Source organism: Panthera tigris, chromosome D1 (assembly GCF_018350195.1).
Source record: "Panthera tigris isolate Pti1 chromosome D1, P.tigris_Pti1_mat1.1, whole genome shotgun sequence".
In the NCBI taxonomy this organism is placed as follows: Eukaryota; Metazoa; Chordata; class Mammalia; order Carnivora; family Felidae; genus Panthera; species Panthera tigris.
Genome location: NC_056669.1, coordinates 99,630,008 through 99,652,391, shown reverse-complemented (window position 1 = coordinate 99,652,391; position 22,384 = coordinate 99,630,008). Strand labels below are relative to the sequence as shown.

Genomic DNA, 22,384 nt, shown 5'->3' with positions numbered 1-22,384 from the left:
GGGCAGAGAGAGAGGGAGACACAGAATCCTAAGCAGGCTCCAGGCTCTGAGCTGTCAGCACAGAGCCCGACGCGGGGCTTGAAGTCACGAACCGTGAGATCATGACCCGAGCCGGAGTCAGACGCCCAACCAACTGAGCCACCCAGGCGCCCCTGATTTTTTTCTTTTAATTCCCACAAAAGCCATAGGAGACAGGAACCCGTATTAGCCTGGTTTTCTGATGCAGTGGTTAAGGCTTAGAGAAGTTGTACACTTTCGTATGTCTGTGACCAAGTCCATGGCACAGGATACTAACCACCATCTCTGCAGCCTCTCTAAGAATTCCATACCCTGCCTCACAATGCTTTCAGAAGCACCGAAGGAAGTACCAGGCATGAGAATGTTTGGGGAGCACTAACAAAATATTCACGACTATTTTCTGTTCCTATAAGCTCCTGTCTTCCTCCTGCCTCTGCCCATGCCATCTATTATCAACAAACCCATTATTATTCTTCCTTCCTGCCTCATTTCTTCCCGAATGCCCCCTTCACCACCATCATTCTGGATATTTGTTACAATGTCCAGCTAGGGTACATATCAGTGGTAATTCAGCTGTATTCCTGGCCAATTTTTTTAAAATTTCATGTCAGTGTTATCTCCCTATGTGGATTCTTAAGGATAGCTAATTTATTCTGTTTCCACAAATGTCTAATGCTGTGCTGTGTACACTCTAGTCATTTAATTAAATTTAATTAAATCCATGATTGGATTCAACCCCAAACAATACTGGTGCCCGTCTTGCCTCCAGAAATGAGAGAGTGCCATTGTCAGAGCCAGGCTGCTATCCTTCTGGCATCTAAGCTCATATATCCCATCTTTCAGCTTTCTCATTTCTACTCCTAGACATACATTAGCCAATCCCAAGAGTGGAGCCCTACCTTGGATTTGCACTTTAGTGTTGAACCACCGCTTTCAGATCCTCTTTGTAATAATGCCTTCTTTTTCCAGTGTTCCTATGAAATACGTTGGCTAAAAGACCATTCAGACAAAGAAGTGAAAAACTGCATTGCTTCAATTCTCTAATGATTACCTAGACAGTACATATTTCTCATTCCATAACATGTCCAAAACTGTGAGGGATAGAGGAGGTGCCCTACCTGTAAAGAAGGAAACAGAATGAGCACTCCTGAAATGATGCATATACAATGTAAGTTCCAGAAGGGAAATTATCAATATGATCTATAGATTTCAGAGAAGATTAAGTGATCTAAGCCTTGACATGAGAATTTAGAAACTTCTAAGTTTTTAATAAAGAAAGTCAACAAGAAAGAGAACAGCATGAGCAAGGCATGAAGAAAGGAAAAACATAATGTACATAGCCAAAATATGTGAACTTTGACATCACAAAAACCTACATTTCATTCTGGACCTGCCAGGGATGTAATCAACCAGAAGTTACACATGGTCTTTAAATCATGGGGTTTTTTTCAGAGTTGTATTAAACATAATAAGTTCCTAGCATTACAGTTTAGGTTTTGATATTTACATTTATAAATATTAAAATGGGATAAAATATTAAATTAAATTATAGTGTAGATGTTTGTTAAATATTTATTATAATGCTTGTGATATTTTTGGTGTCTCATAAAAGTTAGTCACATACACCCCTACTAACTGAGTTATGAGATGCCTTGAGTAGGTGTGCCTAGCTAAACTGGAGTTCAATTGGGAGTAGGGAGTAAGAACTTAAAGACCTATGTAAAATTCCTGATTTTCCACACTACAGTCAGTTCTCACTTCTGAGTACATAAAATAGGCCAGACAACTTCTCTGTGCCTCAGTTCCATTTTCTATAAAGTGGAAAGGTAATGTTACCTATTCCAAAAGGTTGTTGTAAGGATTAAATGATTTTATAAATGTAAAGGGCTTAGATCAGGATCTCTATTTCTTTTCCTAGAATGAGGGGAAGGATACTGACCACAGACTATTTTAAAACAGATCCTCTGCCTTTGGATCACATGTTTACACAGGCTTCTAGTAAATGATATTAGATTTTATTAGAAGTATCCACATACTTCTACTAAATGCTCAGTTTAAGTTTTATAAATTGCAAAAGTAAGACATAGCCCTTGGAAAATATTTCATATGGAGAGGTATAGTGATAGAAAGCTGAAAGTCAAAGGACCACTCCCAAGCATAAGCCCTACTGGACCCTTTATTGATAGTGTAGTTCACTCTCTTCAGATGTGCATTTGTATGCAGGAATATTCTATGTGCACATTTATGTGTTTTGCTCTATATAAAAGTATATAAAATATAATAATATTCTTGAAATTTTAATTGAACTGTTTGGGCATTATTTGTCAACAGTTATGAATTTTCCTACATTTTAACTTCTGCATGTGATTCTATTTTATGGTTGTACTATGATTCATATAACCAATTTGTTTTTGCTTGACATTTATGCTATTTCTACTATTCTGTCCTATACACAATGATGCACTGGACGTCACTTTACTGACTTTTTTACTTTCTGGTTTGAATGTTTCCTGGTTGAATACTTCCTGGTTGGAGAAATTCCTAGTAATGCCATCACCGGATCAAAAACTATGCATATGTTGAATTTCGATTGCTTCTGTAACTGTTCTCTCAAAATCCTGAAGTATCTTTCATTCTCATCAACAGTGTATGAAAGAGTAGTTTTTCCCACAGTTTTACTCACACTGAATATTATCAATCTTGATTATATTAACCAAATGATAAGGTAAAAAAATCATACATTACTTTAATTCACATTTAATCATTCATTCATAGAATTTCATCAATGACCTAAACAATAAATATATTATTGGTCTCCAGATGAAGCTAAAGTAAATTTACTATGTAAACTTTTTTAAATTTTTTTTAATGTTTATTTACTTTTGAGAGAGAGGGAGAGACAGAGCATGAGCAGGGGAGGGGCAGAAAGAGAGGGAGACACAGAATCCAAAGCAGGCTCCGGGCTCTGACCTGCCAGCACAGAGCCAGATGCAGGGCTCGAACTCACAAACCGCGAGATCGTGACCTGAGCTGAAGTCAGATGCTCAGCTGACTGAGCCACCCAGGCTCCCCTATATGCACTGTGATATCGATGTAGAGATATATAGTCTATACACAAAATATCAAAATAATAGTAATAATTTAGCATGTGCTGCATGCCACGTATTTTGCTAGTACGTAATACATGTTTTCTCATTTAATTCTCACATCTGGCTCTGTTTAGACAAATTTTATGGCTGAGAAAAAACAGAATAATTAACTTGTGTAAGGCTATACAGTTAATAAATGATAGAACCTGTATTTGAATCCAAGTTATGGCTGATTCATGTTTCTAAGTGTGTGAATGTCTTATGGAGCCGAATAATTTCTTCAGTAAAATCCTGGACCACAAGAAATGCGTTTATGGATGTCCCTGAGTTGTCCTTTTTAACGAGCAATCAATAGCCCCGTATTTCTCAGAATATCTGTACCCAGAACATATGCATCATCAGTAGAATGTCTCTAATTAAGAGCTTTAAAAGGATTATTTTTGTCAGCAAGTCTTCCTAATTCATTTTGCTTTCCTTGCGAGATGAGTGGAGAAGGAATTATCTACAACAGCACCTCTATGGGTTGGAAATTACTATACCATTGTAGATACAAAACTTAACGTTCTCTAGGGATGTTTCCAGTGGGAGGGGGCTGAATCCCTGAAGAACCTTTCTTGATTTCACGACCCCATCCCCGAGCAAATCATATCAGCATCACCTTCAGCACCAACACTAACACCCTGCAGTGGACAGAGCTGCTCACATATAAATGTGTATGTGCTTATATAAATATATGTTTTATATAAATATATTCTTTAAATCTAATTCATCTTTACATTAAAACTGAATGCCAAACAGGGCGCCTGGGTGGCTCAGTAGGTTAAGCATCCGACTTCGGCTCAGGTCATGGTCTCATGGTTCGAGCCCCGCGTCGAGTTCTGTGCTGACAGCTCACAGCCTGGAGCCTTCTTCAGATTCTGTGTCTCCCTCTCTCTCTGCCCTTCCCCCACTGGTGCTCTCTCTCTCTCTCTCTCTCTCTCTCTGTCTCTCAAAAATAAACACTGGAAAAAAATGAAACCAAACATTTGAAGTATCATTAAACTAAATCGGGAATAAAGCACCATGTAAATTCGTTCTCAAAGGTTATTGGAAAATCAAGGCTAAAAGCAGTTGGCACAAGAAGAAAGCAGAAACGTGTAATATATACATATATATGTGTATTCATGTGCACACACACACACACACACACACAGAGTTGCATGAAAAAAAGGAAACATAAAAATCTCTCTAAAACCATCCTAGACTTACCAGCTATTCCTGTTCCTCCCCTTCCTAAGAGCACATCCCTAAAACATAAATACACTCTCATAGTTACTAATCTCATGACTTGGATTAGGCAGACACTTACATTTTGATAATTTGCTAAAAGAGATTAAAGCAAATCCCATCAAAAGTGTTGATAGGTTAAGGCTCTCCATTCTGAAGACACAAATTTGCATGTAGAGACAAAACCGTTGAACTACTGACACATTTTAAGTATTATTGTACATGTGTAAAAAATGATTCAATTAGTTCAACAATTTCAAAGGAGTAGTTCAAATTAAGAAGAACATGTTTAATACTCACGTAACTTGTTGAAGTCACCTTCAGTGCTCGACCTGATGTCATCCTTGTGACCTCCAAAAGCCAGTTACCCGATGGTTCCAGAAGGTAGAAGGCAGAGATTGTACAAGTAAATTCTCCAGGATAATGTCAGGGTAACCAAAGTCTGGCCCCACCCAGGATGTACTTACATGAACTTTCATCTACAAAATAGCTACAAATCATGACCTATTAGAGTTTCCATTGAGCAGATCAAAGCATACAGGCAAATAAATCAGGACACGCACTGCAGACACATCGTCTAATCATTTCATGGGGAGCTATTTCTATAGGACCAGAGTTTCTCATGATTTTGGATGAAAGATTTACAACAGATGCTCTAAGTGTCCAAGAATTTAAATAGGAAACAATCCCTGTAGATGGCAGAGAAACTCAAATTTCATCTAAATAAGAAAGGTTGCCAAAAAAAAAAAAAAAAAAAAAAAAAGACAGCTAAGCTATTTACAAAATCATGCATGGAGCTGTCCCTGCCATTTGGCTGTATTTTGAGCTTAATTTGTAAAGAGTTTCCAATCCGCATCTTAGAAGAAACACTATTAATAAGATGTTTTCCTTCGGGCAATAGTCTTGAGCTAAGAGGGCAGAGCGCCATTTTCCAATGGCACAGAATTTCCACGTGTGCAGACTTGTATCATTCCAATTGTGTCCCCTTGAGGCTGTGTCTCTACTGACTGGGGAGCTAATCACCGTACCACTGAATTCCTATCCACCCCTACAAGGATCTGGTTTTCTCCAGGGCAGAACTTCACTGGAGACAGGCCAGGCTGATGCTCCACAAACACAACCCCAGATCCTGGTATGAACCATTCAATTATCTGCTCCCAACGTAACCTCTCTTCTTCAGTAACAGAATGGCCACACAACCATCCATCTGCCTAATAACCTAGACGAAGAAAAGCCAATACACCTAGCAAATCCTGGAACCAAGTTTTTCCACTACTTAGTCTGGTGTCCCCTTCATCTGTTAAGACTATTATTAAAATTGTCACACCTAACTGCAGAACAGTTGCCATTATTAAGGATTTTAAACAATGTACCTCAGCCAGAAAAAAAGAAGGACTCAATTCTTTCTCACTCCATAACAATAGTACTCTCAAATAACATGTTTTCAATTTAGAAATATTTGGAATGATAGCCTTCATTCTTTTTCCACCTTCAATAGTGAAAAATATCAATATGCTACATTTACAACATAGTACACAGAATACAACAGTCTCCTGAGGAAGTCTCCAGAAAAGGAAGAGTCTCTCAGTTTTATTGAGTATGACCCACAAAGGTGATGGGCCATCTTCCGCACTTGGATTATTTTTACTAACATCTTAGAATCACTTCATGTTCTTACCTAACCACTTTGATATGTAGGTTAGGGGAAGCTTCTCAATCTTTTTATTTTTCATTATTGCCCTCCTAAGGCACCATTGTAGACATTCTAATTACCCTCACTAAAATTTTAACACCACAGATATATTATCCATGTATGTACCTTATGTATATCTGTGCTTTATATATAAAAACACGTTAAGATATTTTTATTCCCCAAGAAATTGTTTTTACCTGAGCGAAGAATACTTTACCCTTTGCAAAAGCATATGAAAAAGCTTACTTACAAAAAGAAAGGTGGGGGGCCCTGGGTGGCTCAGTCAGGTAAGCATCTGAGTCTTGAATTTGGCTCAGGTCATGATCTCAGGGTCATGAGATTGAGCCCCGCGTTGGGCTCCATGCTGGGTGTGGAGCCTGTTAAGATTCTGTGTCTCTCTGCCCCTCCCCCACTCATACGCGAATGTTCTTTCTCCCTCTCAAAAAAAAAAATAATAAAATGAAAACATAAAGAAAGGGGTGAAGGTAAATAATGTGGTTAAATGTGAGCGTGTCTGAAATCCTAGTTGTGCTACGAACAAGTACACACATCTATATCCAGTTCTTCTCTTCTGCACCACCTCCTTAATATAATGTTTTTCATCATACCTATTACCAACACAATTACATTTTTCATTCATTTGTTCACTTGCTTATTAACCATCTGCTCCCCACTGTAATTTAAGTTCCACACAAACACAACCTGTTTGTGTTAGTCAACGTCTTATACCAAGCCCCTAGAACTCTCTGGCACACTGTGGGAATTAAATAGTATTTTTTTTACATAAAGGAAATAAGAATTTCCTAAACTGAGTTGACTTTGGAGTCATTTTTCAAGCAATAAATATTCACACATGGAACAGCGATTGTAAAAGCCCTACAGAAACGACATTAGGTGCTTGACAACACTACCCTCATGCCCAGACTATCAGTCTCCTCAACGATTGAATTGCTTGTTTTTCTTTCAAATATCTTTCTTGCCCATACTTCATTCACTGTCTTGCAAATGCAACCATTTGAATTTCATTTCCTGAGCCCGTTACATCCCACTTTTCATGATGTCCATGAAAGGAAATACATCTGTGGACATGAGATCATCAAGTGGCTTTTCTCGGACACAAGGAGAATCAAGAGAGTACAGGTAGCCTGGGAAACCAGGCTCAGGGGAAGGCTGAAGGAAAGAAAGTGACCCCCAAATAAGGGGGAAAAAATGCCTCACGGACAATCTTCACAATGTGGCCAATGAGTAGTTCTCGTTTTGGTTATTTCACTTCATGCCAGCAAGGAATAGTGGGAAGTGGGAAGAGTAGAGGAGGCAGAGCCTAAAAGTCTTGATATTGACACTTAACCCTTATTGAATCGCATTTTTTTTGCATAAATAGTGTAAAGATCCATCGAATAAAACGTATTGCATAAAGAGACTTACAGCACGTAAAGCGCTATCAAAATGTGTGCATCACAGTTGGTCTTCAACAAGAGTTAGCTCACTCCCCTCACTTATTGCCTGATAGTCTCACCGAAGTCCACATAAACCAAAGTCTCCTTGTACAACAGATACGACCATTATGTGTCTTATTAATTTTTCAGAGTACATATACTTCTTTCCCTCCTGTTGTTTTAAGTATCAGAAATAATCAGACGGCACTTGGCCTTCATGAGAGAATCTCGATGATGAGATTCTTTGCAAAGGATTACCTTAACATTCCTTGAAATTACTCCCAAACCAGCAAGCCTCCCTCAACAGTCTCCTGACAACAGGAGACAGTCTTAGACCGTCTTACATTTCTCCTTTCAGGTCTTAATGCCTGTCAAGTTTGCCGTTGACAATTTATAATCTGTGCCTCTTTAATCTTCTCACGTGGTACAGCCCTAAGACACAATCGTTGGCTGTAGCTTCCCTCTTTCAATCTCCCCTTTTGTCTCAATGTAGAAACATTTACTCAATACTCTCCCTGTTCTTACCCCTGGCTCCTATCTGTCAAACTGAACCACACATTGTTCGGTCTGGAGTCTGTTGTGCTTAATTGCCACCAGCAATTGCAAACTTGATCCCTTTTAATAGATTAAGCGCTGTTAGATCATCTTCCGGGCCTCGACTTTGTGGGAAAATGTTCTATGCCTTATGATTTGAGACAGCCAGGCATAAACTAGGACACACAGTCACCCCCGAGAAAAGATAGACCGTGCTCTGGCATTACCATGCGGTCAAATTAAGATGTTAAGTCCAGATGACCAGCGAGTGTGAGAAAGGGACCTCTGTGGGAAGTAACACAAGTTGGAGCCTTACAGTCAGAGAAGCTTTGTTTCGTAAAGTGCTGCGTAGTAAAAGAGAATGACCCGGCAGATTCCATGTGCACAGAAGAGTGTTATTGCGTAAACGTATCTCTATATGGAAGACAAGGCTACAACCAATTTTGACACCGTCTTTCTTGAAGGACAAAGTGAATGACCAAGACCTGCAGAAAAATGTCTTATCCATAGATATAAATGCTTCAGACGACTGTGTTTTATCTGAAAGAAAGTAGGACTGAGATCTGGAAGACCCGTGTTCAAGTGTTGCAGCTGAAACTCGTAGACGTGTGACCTGAGGCAAGTAAACCTCTCTTGTCACCGATTTGCTTCTCTGTAAAATGAGGACAGTAACATTGGAACTACCGATTTTGGATGCGGATAAATCACCTGAGCTGAATATGCCTGATAAGTAATAAAATGTTCATTTAATATAAATGTGTGTATCACAACCTCCCGAACAAAAGCTTTAGAACCTAATCATATGTCCTTTTGTTAAGGTTAAATAAAATAATGTTTACTGTTGTTGTTTCAAATGGCTCAGGTTTTGGTAAGGAGAAAGAAAAAAATTCCTTTATAGTAAAAAATATTTAAAAAAAATAAAGTATGAGTCATAAGGGTATTTTTATTTTTTATTTTTTTATTTTTTTTATAAGGGTATTTTTAAAGATGAGACCAAATTCAGAGTGATTTCAACATTTCTGGCTTATTTTTTGTGCCAAAAAAAAAAAAAAAACACCCTAAACTAGAACTAGGTTATGAATTATTCCCTTCCTTTTGTGTGTGTTTTCCCTTTTGCCTTTGGTACATTCATAGGGCTAAAAAACATCAGCAGTTTCACTCCCCAATTGTCCTGTCCACATATATCTACCTAAGAATTTCTATTTTCTGTTTCACCATAGGTGAAGCAAAAAAAAAAAAAAAAAAAAGTCCTATGGAAAAAACGATTTCATCCAAGTAACATATGTATGAAAAATTTGGTAAAGTAACAGTAAGACTCTGGAGAAAAACATACTCTATAATAACCAAACTTGGGATTTACAGTCGTCTTTTCCATTGCATACCTTGAATCTACGAACACTGACGCTTTGGTAAAGTACATTAAAAACTATCAAAAGCACCTATCAAAGGGCTTAGCCACTATTGAGTGTTTAATAAATGTTAGTATGTGGGACTTTTTCTGTCAGCCATCTGCAAAATTTATTGATTCTCTTTCATACTTTATGACAGATATAGTCTTCCCTATTTATATATACCATCACTTCCTTGGCATTATGAACAGCCTAACTAACTCTCTTCTTCCACAGACTCCTCATGGCATTTTTCACCTCTGTGTTTCTCACTGTATAAATGATAGGATTTAACATGGGAGTGAGGATTGCAAAGAACACAGTCACCAGCTTATCCACAGGGTAGGTGACCACAGGACGCATGTAGGTGAATATGCAAGGCACAAAAAAAAGTACAACTACGGCAAAGTGGGAGCCACATGTTGAGAGGGCTTTGTGTCGTCCTTCGGAGCCGTGGGAATTCAGGGACCTCAGAATGGCTATGTACGAGATGAGTAGCATGGAAAAAATGAGCAAGCACATGGCCCCACTGTTGGCCGCCACCACCATTCCCAACCTGTAGGTGTCACTGCAGGCAAGTTTCAGCAGAGGGAAGAGATCGCACATGAAGTGGTCAATGACGTTGGGACCACAGAAGGGCAAGCTGACCATGAGAAGCGTCTGCACAGCGGCATGCAGGATCCCCCCTAGCCAGGCCATCGCCAGCAGGAGGCGGCAGAGCCCCTGTCGCATGATGGTTGTGTAGTGCAGGGGCTTGCAGATGGCCACATAGCGATCATAGGCCATGACAATAAGGAGGATGATCTCTGATCCTCCCAGGAAGTGCTCCACAAAGAGCTGAGTCAGGCAGCCACCCAAGGAGATGGTTCTCCTCTGATACAGCAGGTCGATGATCATTTTGGGGGTGGTCACAGAGGTGTAGGAGGCATCTATAAAAGACAAGTAAGTAAGAAAGAAATACATGGGAGCGGAAAGTGTGGGGCTGAGGGAGATGGTGATGACAACGAGCAGATTGGCAAGCACAGTAAATAGAAAAATGAACAAAAAAACCACGAAGAGTATTTTCTGCAAGCGTGGATTCTGCGTGAGTCCCAAGAGAAAAAATTCAGTCACATTGTTCGGAGGTGTGAGGCTATCCATTCAAGAAGGAACACCCTCCTGGGGCCTGAATTCCCTACAGAGGGATAAAGAGAGATACCTATTAATCCATGAAAGGATTGTAGTCTGAATTTCATGGTACAAAAACAGTCACTGTAACTGTAGCGCGTGTTCTGGGCACTCCTTGCCTCGGCGTTTGTCTTCATTCCTTCTTCCTCCGCAATACTCTGTCTCTTCATACACCTCCCACCTGCCGCTTATAAACACCCAAAGGGGGGCGCCTGGGTGGCGCAGTCGGTTAAGCGTCCGACTTCAGCCAGGTCACGATCTCGCGGTCCGTGAGTTCGAGCCCCGCGTCAGGCTCTGGGCTGTCGGCTCGGAGCCTGGAGCCTGTTTCCGATTCTGTGTCTCCCTCTCTCTCTGCCCCTCCCCCGGTCATGCTTTGTCTCTCTCTGTCCCAGAAATAAATAAAAAACATTGAAAAAAAAAAAATTAAAAAAAATAAAAAATAAAAAATAAACACCCAAAGGGCAGCTCCTGATGTGTAATTTACGGAGAAAACCCTGGGTTTTAAACACAAGTGGGATTTTCCGGGTTCCAACCCTAAGTGACTTCACTAAGTCATTTCAGTGGCCCATGCTTCTGAGCCCTCCTCTCTGCCTGTGACCTTATACATTGTAACTCAGTTACAACTGACTTACAACTGTAACAACTGAGTTAACTTACAACTGTAAGTCAGTTAAGTGTCTGACTTGATTTCAGCTCGGGTCAGGATCTCAGGGTGATGGGATCGGGCTCCATGCCAGGTGCTGCCCTCAGTGTGGAGCCTACCTGGGATTCTCTCTCTCCCTCTTCCTCTGCCCCTCCCCGACTTGCATGTGCAGTCTCTCTCTCAAAATAAACACTTTTTTTATGTTTATTTTTGAAAGAAAGAGAGAGAGAGAGCACACAAGTGGGGAAGGAGCAGAGAGAGAGAGAGAGAGAGAGGGAGACACAGGATCTGAAGCAGGCTCCAGGCTCTGAGCTGTCAGGGCAGAGCCTGACACAGGGCTGGAACTCATGAACCCGAGATCATGACGTGAGCTGAAGTCCAATGCTTAACCGACTGAGCCACCCAGGCGCCCCAAAAAATAAACACTTTAAAAAATAATAATAAAAGATAAAAGTTTTTAAAAATAAAAATTTCATGTGGAGAACAGAGTCTGTTAGATAAGATAGGTTATGTGTGTGTGTGTGTGTGTGTGTGTGTGTGTGTATATACATATATACGTGTGTGTGTGTAAACATGCACACACAAATATATAAAATCTATTACTTTAAGTGTGTATCATATGTTCACTTATTCAACAAATACTTACTGGACGCTTCTTATGTATATAAATGTGTTTGTCAACATAAAGTCATAAAAAGCGTCCCTGTTTAAATGCCTTTAGTAGGGGTGCCTGGGTGGCTCCGTCGGTTGAGCATCCGACTTTGGCTCGGGTCGTGATCTCATGGTCCGTGAGTTCGAGTCCCGCGTCGGGCTCTGTGCTGACATCTCGGAGCCTGGATCCTGCTTCAGATTCTGTGTCTCTGTCTCTCTCTGCCCCTCCCCCACTCATGCTCTGTCTCTCTCTGTCTCAGAAATAAATAAACATTAAATAAATGCCTTTAGTAACCCCTCCCCCAACACTTTATTACCAAACAGTAGCAGCGCATTCATTCATGAGACTCCCCCACTCCTTCATGCTCCTCCTACCTGCATTCTTGCGCCCTCCCTTCCCATCCCCCCAAAGCATCCATCACCCATCATTCCTGCTTGCAGGATCTTGCATTATTAATGGAACGAGGAAATGTGGGGACATAAATCTCTCAAATGAAACAAGGGAGAAAACATAAATATAACAAAATTTATCCTGCAGGAACACATTTCTTTTCCTTCCAAAGGTAAATGGATAAAGAGTTTACGTTTTTAATTATCCACGATGAAAATGTTATTCATATGTGAAAACCAAGTGTAGCAACCTCATAGCAAAATCAAGTAGTCCCTTATTCTGAGGTGGACTTCCCCGGAAGATTAGAAGAGACAATAGTGCATGTAAGTAAGAATAAGATGTAATTAATAACAGTGATTTATAACTAGCTATGAAGAAGTAGAAATTATTTGGGGCGGTATTCTTTGAATCTACAATATTCCTTCTAGGAATAAAACCCAAATAACAATATTTTTAAAAGAGAAAAACCATTATGTACAAATATGTTCAACACAATTATTAAGAACTGTGGAAAATTAAAAACTGCATACAATGTCCAACATCAGAGAAATGGATAGGCAAAATACAGTGCACCTCTCTGAATAATATGTCATTTGTAACAGAGATGTTTTTAAACATTTGCACAATATCAAAGCAAAATTATTATGTTGTAATAATAGTTGGGGGAAATTCTGGACGCAAATTTGAATATATAACATGATTCTAACTAATTTAAATATGCATATAAATAAATAAATAAGAAAAAAAGATCCCAAAATATTTTTACTTCTAAATTGGTAGTATTGTAGTTGATTCCATCTTTTGTGGTTTGACCTGCTGCAGAAGACATTTAAATGTCAGATTAACCAGGGGAGGGGGTAAGAGGTGATTTTATGATTTACAAGATCCATTTAAACCTAAGATTCTATAATTATATATTTTCGGGGGGGAAAAAAATCTCACCTATGAACTTGTCTGACATAGCTCCATGGCCAGGGTCTCAGGCAGCTGGTAGTTCACCAAGAAATAAGTCAGGTGGTAAGATTGAAAATACAAACTAGCCCAGCTACATTGTGTCTTTGCTGATTTATAAACGGCACCTTTCTCTTGAGTCTCACAAGCACAACTATCCACCCTGTCGGTAGGCACATTCTGTGAAGTTTATTAGCTATAGCTAATTAGACCTCAGGGATATGTCACCATCATCAGTAGATCTTGCCAACAACCCAATTATTTCACGTAACTTAACTGAACATCAGTTTTATAGCATTCGTCTTTAATTTTTAATTTCTTCCTTGAATCTATATGAATACAAAATACCATGACAAGAGGAGAAAACTAAGTGAACCATTTATAAATTTGTATGCTTGATAAAAAATGAGCTTAATACAGTCTGAATATTTGGTATTGTAAAAATTAAACATTTAGACGGATAACTATCTGATTTTTTAAACTTGCAAGCCATAATATTTGTTTTTTGATTGGTCTGCCATTCATGGTGGTAATTTTCAAATATTGTTTTCAGATGTACATGAGGTGATAGTTACGAACCCTATTATAATACTGGTACCTCATATCAGCTAAAGTTTCCAACACTTCTTCAAAGTGGTTCTTTCTTATGCCAATTCTGAAATTAGATAAAAATGATAATAATGAACATAATTCCATTCTTGAATTGTAGTCAAAAATGGTAACATGTATTTATTTCAGTCATATAAATTTAATCTCATAGTATCCCTATGAAATAGAAAAGAAATAGGCATCTATCTGTATTTATAACAAGGAAAGATAAGACAAGAAATAAGAATGCTATTTGCCAAGGTGAAACAAGAAGCCAGGCCTCTAAATTGTGGGCCAGGATCCTTGTCCCTAAATTATTGTTTTGCAGCTCAAGTGTCATGACACCTTTATGCTGCCACCAACTGTGAGGCATATTACAGTTATGTACTAAAAGAAATAAATATCAATTTTTGAAGTGATATTTTTATTCAATTACATTCAGAAATATTCCTGTATAGAAGCACACTCACCCATGTTCAGATATGCTTTCTTTAGTAAGAGGAAAAGGTAATTGTACATAACTCTGGGTTGGGTCCTTAAGAGCAACATGTGTCATGGGGGAAAACAGTTTAAGGTACCTGAGAAAACATGACTAAACCTAGTTTGATTAGACACTTGAGTATTATAGTGCCATGGTAATATCTGTGATGGTACATACCAAAGACAGTTTGAATGAGGATTTGAACCTGAAGAGCTATAATATATGTATATATATGTGTGTATATATATATATATATATATATAATATATACATATATATACATATATACATATATATTATATATACATTATACATATATATTATATATACATTATACATATATATATTATATATACATAATATATATATATATTTTTTTTTTTTTGCTGAAGGATCATCTGTGAAAATGTCTTGAACTTGTCTTTCAACTCTGGGATGAAAACCAGTCAGATCAGAGAATTAGCATGTGCTTACAAGGTCATTGTGCCCAGTGTCATGAAAGATTGCATGCCATTCACAATGCCCATTAAATGGTCATCCAGCCTCCACTTAGCTGCAGTGGTCAGTGGAGAGACTGCATTAGAACCCCTACCACTGTCTAGTCCAGTTTCCCAAGGCCTACAATAGCATGAGATGAAAAAACAACGAGTTAAATATAAATCACTGAGGGTTTCCCATGAAAGTAATTTTTCAAAAGAGAAGTTGCTGGAGCTATACCAGGGAAGCGTGTTTCCAGAATGTAAATCCAAAGGCAGAGTGGTTGCAAACCCCCAGAGAGACAGCAACACAGCGTTTCAAATCAGAAGGATAAACCAGAATGAAAACAGAAGAAATTAAATATAGCTCATATCACAGTTGACCAGAAACTAGTTGAGGTACAGTCTGATGTTTGATGGGTTCAGGGACTAATTTCACAAAAATCAGGTACCTGCCAAAATGTTCTTCATGCATTTCATGTGGCTTCGTGCATTTCAATGGGGAGAGGAACGTGTTCTCAAAGGAGCAGAACTCGCATTGTCTTACCAGTCCACAGACCCCTTCAGCCTTGAAGGACATCTTCTAAGTTGTTTGTCAGAAATGCAAAACTTGGGGGAGATGAGCTGTGGTCTCATGACTCTTCCAATTTTACTTTTAACTGAAGTAGACATGAATATAACAATACTCATAGTAATAAAATATGGGCATGGGCAGAACCATGGAACTTGGAATCACCTTCTAAATTACCCAGGTAAACTACTGGTAGACATAAGGAGAGCTGGTTTGGGTCATGGATGAGATAATGGCGCAGTGAGAAATAAGACCCATGTCTCCTGGTCCTAAAGCTGATGTTTTTTTACTCTACATTTTCATAACCATAATATGCTGACTAAATATTGTTACATCATGGAATCCCTTGATTTTTTTCCAATAAAACATATGGCACTCATGAGGTGGGATGCTGGATCTTTCTGTCAGAAGAGGAAGCTGTAAATACATCTATGACATACATACACATTTGTATTTTGGTCACAGATTTCATTTTCTTTAACAGACTTTATTTTTGAAAAAAGCCAAAATTAATTCACAAGAAAGTCATGCAACTTAAGCTGTTCAGCTGAGAAATACTTTCTTTGACAACTGTTGAGTAATGATTCCTATTTTTTCGTATCTCTTATAAATGCTCTCCTAAAGCAGTTTCCAGAGAGGATTCCAGATTCAAGGAACTAAATGCAAAGTCAACTTTTTAATAGTGAAATGATTTTACTGCATGTTTCTGACAAATAATTACATTTGATTTTACTAATAATTATTACTCAAAGTGTCACTTTCTATGGCATATAACCAAAAACTATTTTTATAAACCAAACCATAATCAAATACCAGTCCCAGACCCCTGTATCATGAAAAGATCACAGGATGTGGAGTACGAATATTTGCACTCAAGGCTGGCTTGCATGTTCTATGATCTAGTTATTTAACCTTCCTGATTTTCTACTTTTTTTCTGTAAAATAAAAACACGAGAATTCAACTTTGTAAGTTGTGACCATGGGAAGACACTTTAAAATCTTCACATCATTCTAAATACAATTAATTTTTATAATCCCTGACAACTTTTACCCAACAGAACAAGAAACCCAGGATAATTTTAAACATTAGATATATCAAGTGTGTGCCAAGAGGGTATTGGCAAATACCTCCTTTCTAAATTGTATTCCACACTGTCCTAGGCCAGTAGGCAATTCAGCTGAGTACCAACTGCTTATATACACAAGCCATTACACAGCTCTGTAATTAGAAAGGAACATTTTTAAGTCTGTTACAAAACAAGAGAAGTTCTGATGAAATGCTGCCTTTTTTCTGATACTCTTTGAAATGGTTGAAAGAGCATCAAATTTGGATTTAGAAAAAGGCAGAGCTGCATACTAGCTCTGTCTGACATTGGGCTGGTTATTTAATGTTTTTGAACTTCATTTTCCTTCATCTGTAAAATAGGAATAATCATAATAATACCTGCTTGCAGAGGTGTTGTGCCACATGAGAGATATGAGGTCTTAAAAGTAATAAAATATAAAAATGTAAAAGATCATGAAAGAAATAACATCTTTGTAGTGGGTCATTTATTTTCTGAAATTGCATTGCTGTTTAATAACATTCTAATGGCATTTTTTACTTCTGTATTCCTTACTGTGTAGATGACAGGGTTTAGCATGGGAGTAATAAGAGTAAAGAATAGTGTTAGGACTTTATCCATGGGAAAAGTAGCTACTGGTCTCAGATACATAAAAATACAGGGCACGAAGAACAAAACAACAACTGTGATGTGGGAGCCACAGGTAGAGAGGGCCTTTTTCCTCCCTGCAGAGCTGTGAGTCTTCAGGGAGCACAGGATGACCACATAGGATACCAATAACATCACAAAGGTGATCACAGAAATTACTCCACCATTGGCAACAACCAAGAGGCCGACAAGGAAAGTGTCAGTACAGGCAAGTTGTAACAGGGGGAAAATGTCACACATGAAGTGATCCATGACGTTGGGACCACAGAATGGGAGCCAGAAAGTAACTAGAATCTGTCCAATGGAGTGGAGAAAACCCACTGCCCAACACACCCCCACAAAGAAGCGACATGTGTGGAGGTTCATGATGGTCACGTAGTGCAGGGGTCTACAGATGGCCACATAGCGGTCATAGGCCATGACCACAAGGAGGACAATCTCTGAAGCTCCTAAGAAATGTTCTACAAAGAGCTGTGTCATGCAGCCACTGAAAGAAACAGATTTTGAATCAGAGAGCAGATCAGCTAACATTTTAGGGACTATGGAGGAGGAATAGCATGCATCTATCAAAGACAAGAATGCCAGGAAGAAATACATTGGGGAGTCCAAAGTCTGGCTGCAGATTATAGTGACCACAATGAGCAGGTTGCCTGTGACAGTGACAATGTAGATGATAAGTAACACCAAAAATAGAATTCTCTGCATCTGAGGATTCTGGGTAAGTCCCATTAGAATGAATTCGGTCATATTCATCCTGTCTTCTTTCATTTCAAAGTTGATGATGAATTCAAGAGTGGAGAATTAACCTGTAAAGACAGTATTTTCAAAGACAAGGTGATGAGAACTCTAGATGTGGGGTTTTTAGGTAAGTCCAAAGCATTTTAATAGCATAAGCTATTTTTTCATGGTGTGCCAAAGAAAAGAAATTTGCTTTTTCTATTTTATAAAAAGAGCAAATTTTTGAAGTGAATTCAACCTCTTACAAGGATGAAAAAATCCTTGTTCCACACCTGAAAAACTGGTCACTGGGTCTTTGCTAGAAGACATCCAGGCACAGGAAGGTCACCATATAATAAGCCTGATTGCTTCTCAGCCAGTAAGAAATGTTAAAAACTCATTAAATATTTTTAAAAAGCTGTACAACTGTTGGTTTGGTTCCACACATGGTTGATGCAAGATTAAGTCTAATTCACCTTCTTTTGCATTTAAAAACCCTTTAAATAAGTGGCAGAGGAGTAGACCTGCCTGCTTGTTCACCCCTTTGTTCACTTGGTTCAGTGTCGGACTTATTGTGGTGTCCAATAAATATGAAATGAATAAATAAGTTGGAAGACTCTTTACTTATTTCTTCTGTGTTTTCTTTTTTTCCAGTTAACTCCAAAAAATGAAAGTGCTTACTCCCTTACTAAGGAAAAAATAATGCAGTACATGGTGGGAATGCAAACTAGATGTAGTCTTTCCACCCCTTCAGATCCACTCTCAATGTGCCCACCCTGGGCAGCTGCTTTCCCTGGTCTCTTTCAACCAGATCTCTTACCTTCTGGCCAATAGGTAGTAACAGCTGAATGTAAGAAAGCAGGTGGGAAGAAAAGGATGTCAGGGTATACATTGTTCGATTGACAGTGGTCTGTCAACCACTGGGTGACTCACTGAAGCAGAACTCTTTGGGATGGACCCTCTAGGTTCCTGTGATCACTCCCCCTGCCCCCTGCCCTTGCTCTCTCAAGTCTAATTGTGGTAATGGCTTTTTCATCCCTTATTGGTTTCCCTTAACCCTACCTATACCTTGATAAATAAACATAATTAAACTATTTTTAATCTCTCATTTTAAGTATGTTATCTCAGGACCCCAATGGATGCAGGAAATTTGTGTTCTTTCCTTTGTAAAAAAAATAAAAATAAATGTGAAAATCATTTTCCCTTTATATGAATTTATTTTATTTATAAGATCTGTACTTCTTTTCATGTATAGCTGCTAAATTAAATTTTGTCAGAACAAACTGAGGGTTGATGGGGGGTGGGAGGAGGGGAGGGGAGGTGATGGGTATTGAGGAGGGCACATATTGGAATGAGCACTGGGTGTTGTATGGAAACCAATTTAACAATAAATTTCATTTTTATAAATAAATAAATAAATAAATAAATAAATAAATAAATGTTTGGTAGAATTCCCCTGGAAAGACAAAAAAGACAAAAAAAAAAAATATATATATATATATATATATAGTATAAGGCAGAAATGTAGCATAAAGATTATTGGGCATCTTCAGTGAAAGTTTGTGTTATCTGCAGCACTCTCTTTGGGATTATATAGGATTTATGCCTTTTACTGCCTTGAACTATTTTATAACTCATAACATTTATAAAACTGATAATAATGCTAATAACTCTGGCCCATAGAAATGCAAATGTTGTTTGGTGAAAGGTTGATTGACTTCCCTGGCCATTATAGATAAAGTCAGTTCTGCATTTATTTGTAGATGAATTACACACCCCTGATTGAATAATGTAAGGGTAATATTTTGGATTCTTCTTTTGAGTGATTATACTCTTACCAGTTCTCTCATAAATTAATGATTAAATAAAATCTTTTTCATGTGTTCATTTTGTGTAAGAGTCATGGTTTCACTTTCTAAAAAATTCTCTTGCTTTTTGATCTGAGAATAGGGACCATTATATTTAGGAGCGATAAGCTAAAAGACTCATAAAAATCCAGATATTCTTAACCTCTGTGTTATTTCACCATGGGTTTTTCTGTTTTATTTTGTTTGAGGATCTCCTTCTATTTAATCAATTTGTAAAAGTCTTCTTTAAAATTTGCACCTGGGTGGCTCAGTCAGTTAAGCGTCTGACTTCAGCTCAGGTCATGATCTCACAGTTCGTGAGTTTGGGCCCCATGTAGGGCTCTGTGCTGACAGCTCAGAGCCTAGAGCCTGCTTCAGATTCTATGTCTCCCTCTCTCTCTGCCCCTCCCCCGCTCACAGTCTCTCTCTCTCTCTCTTTCTCTCTCTCTCTCTCAAAAATAAATAAGCACTAATTTTTTTTAAAAACTTGCTTTGAAGACAAATGGAATCAAAATATGTTATTAAATTATTTTTTATTAACCTCCTAATTCTATTCCCACCCAGACTTGGCTAATGTAAGTACCCTTATCAACCACAGCGAAACCAAGCTGCTGAACAAATTACATCAATTTGGCTCTGGTGTGTGTGTGTGTGTGTGTGTGTGTGTGTGTGTGTGTATAGGGGAAGGATTACACAACGAAATATAATTTTATGGTCTACTGAGTCATTCATGTATAAGATCGTTTCAAAATACTAACACTCTCAGAAGTGGAGCTTTAACAGTAAAAATAAGAGATAAAATTTCCTCTTTCGTGAAGCTTATATTCTAGTAAGTAGAGAGAGAAAATAGCAAATAAAAAAAAGAACTATACATTATGTCAAGTTACAATAATTGCTATGAGAAAAATAAAGCAGGGTAAATGATACATGGTTCCTGTATATGATTTTCTCCAAGGCAGTCAGAGAAGGCTTCTTTTGGAAGGGATTACATAAGCCAAACTTGAACGAATGGGGAAGGACCTGCAATGATACCCAAGGAGAGAAGTTTCCATATAGAGAGACCAGAAAGTGAAAAGTCCCTGAGGAGGGAACATGGTTGATACTGTTGATCAAAGGAGGCAATGTAACAGGATAGGAATGAATAAAGACTGGCTGATGACAGATCTTGTAGGGCCTTGCAGATCATTGTAAGAGGATTATTCTGACTCAGAATGGGTCAAAGAAGAAAAAGAGTAGAAGCAGACTCGTTGGGAGGTTACTACAACCATCCAGCTAAAAAGCAATGATGGTTTGGACCAGTATGGTAAGAGTAGAGGTGAATATATTATGAAGGTAGATACAATAGAATTTGTGGATGGCCTTAACATAGACGTAAAGAGAGAAGAGAGTAAAAATTACTCCAAAAATTTTTGGACAACAACATCTAAAGACAGTGTTGTCATTTACTGAGACAATTTCATGTCTAGAAGTCACTACTAACACAGTCAATGATTTCCTGTTTATCAAGTACCAGACACATTTAATCTTTAATTCAACAATGAAGTCAGACACTATCGTCCTCATTTAACAGATGAAATATTTAAGATATAGAAAGGGTAAGGAAGCTGTTCAATGCAAGTCAAAGGGTTGTGACGCTGAAATAAACAAGCAAAGGTAATTCTATAAAATGCATTTAACCCCTGGAACTCTTCACTATTTACCGTAAAATGAACATGCTTGGCTCAAAGGATATCTGTGGGGGCAGAACAGCTACTATCCCAGTAACTGGCATAAAGGAGATACAAAGGATGACGCCGGACTACGACTATTAATATTATAGTCCGTATAATATGAGGCCATATCTATAACACCTAAAGCAATGAATTACTCAAAAAGAATAAGAGTAGTTGCCAGTCATTTATCTGCATGGTTTTTAACCACCTAGCACGAGTCCTTTTCTCTTCTTTACCAAAGTGATTGCTTGTAAGCTATTTCACACATGCACTCCACAGTAGATTTATTAGTCTTGGCCTTCAGCGGATAAAGACAGTGTTTGTTACACATGATTACAGTTTTAAAATGAATGTCAAAAATATTTCAACAGAAATAGATTTCTTGCAAGTGTTATTCACTGATACTCTCCCCTTCAAATTCATTTTTCCTACCTTTTTGCTCAGCATCCTCCCTGCCCCACAAAATAAAAAAGATCTCTACCTATCCACTACTCTCCATTCTTTTTTCATGTCTCCAGATTTCATTTCCCTAGAGTGATCTTTTAACCTGTAATGGTGTATACTCAAGCAAATGTTTCTCCCCTTAAAATCCCAGAAAGCACTGCTTCAGTGCCTTCTGAAAAAGGACTAGTAAGAATAATCTAGTAGAGGCATAGCTACCAAGAAGGCCAAGGAATGCGCATCAATGCTGCAGGTGAAAATATGAAAACTAGGATGCCTATACTGTAGGAGCCTAACCAGGCTCCTTTTTTTCAGCCCCCAGATTGAAAAATAAAGGCCTAGGGGCACCTGGGTGGCTCAGTCGGTTGAGCGTCTGACTTTGGCTCAGGTCATGATCTCACAGCTTGTGGGTTCGAGCCCTGCATCCAGCTCTGTGCTGACAGCTCAGAACCTGGAGCCTGCTTCGGATTCTCTGTCCCCACCCCCCCCCCTGCATCTCCCCTGCTGGTGCACTCTCTCTCTCTCAAAAATCAATAAACATTAAAAAAAAAAGAAAAAGATAGGCCTATTAACAGGTGTTATCATTATAGATGAGAAAAGGAAGCAATTTTT

At 38.4% G+C, this 22,384-nt stretch overlaps 2 protein-coding genes across 2 annotated transcripts; both read right to left on the bottom strand.

The window, feature by feature from the left end:
* Positions 1 to 9,637: 9,637 nt before the first annotated feature.
* On the bottom strand, positions 9,638 to 10,564 carry LOC102967185 (olfactory receptor 140-like). The gene has a single exon (XM_007095401.1). It carries the CDS (start codon positions 10,562 to 10,564, stop codon positions 9,638 to 9,640), a length of 927 nt encoding a protein of 308 aa, XP_007095463.1.
* Positions 10,565 to 16,890: 6,326 nt separating this feature from the next.
* On the bottom strand, positions 16,891 to 17,823 carry LOC102968924 (olfactory receptor 4C46-like). Its single transcript, XM_007095407.2, has one exon. It carries the CDS (start codon positions 17,821 to 17,823, stop codon positions 16,891 to 16,893), a length of 933 nt encoding a protein of 310 aa, XP_007095469.1.
* Between the last annotated feature and the right edge of the window lie 4,561 nt (positions 17,824 to 22,384).

What these genes read in the sequence shown, in the direction of transcription:
- LOC102967185 (XM_007095401.1), bottom strand. Translation starts at nt 10,564, where the DNA reads ATGGATAGCCTCACACCTCCGAACAATGTGACTGAATTTTTTCTCTTG.
- LOC102968924 (XM_007095407.2), bottom strand. Translation starts at nt 17,823, where the DNA reads ATGAAAGAAGACAGGATGAATATGACCGAATTCATTCTAATGGGACTT.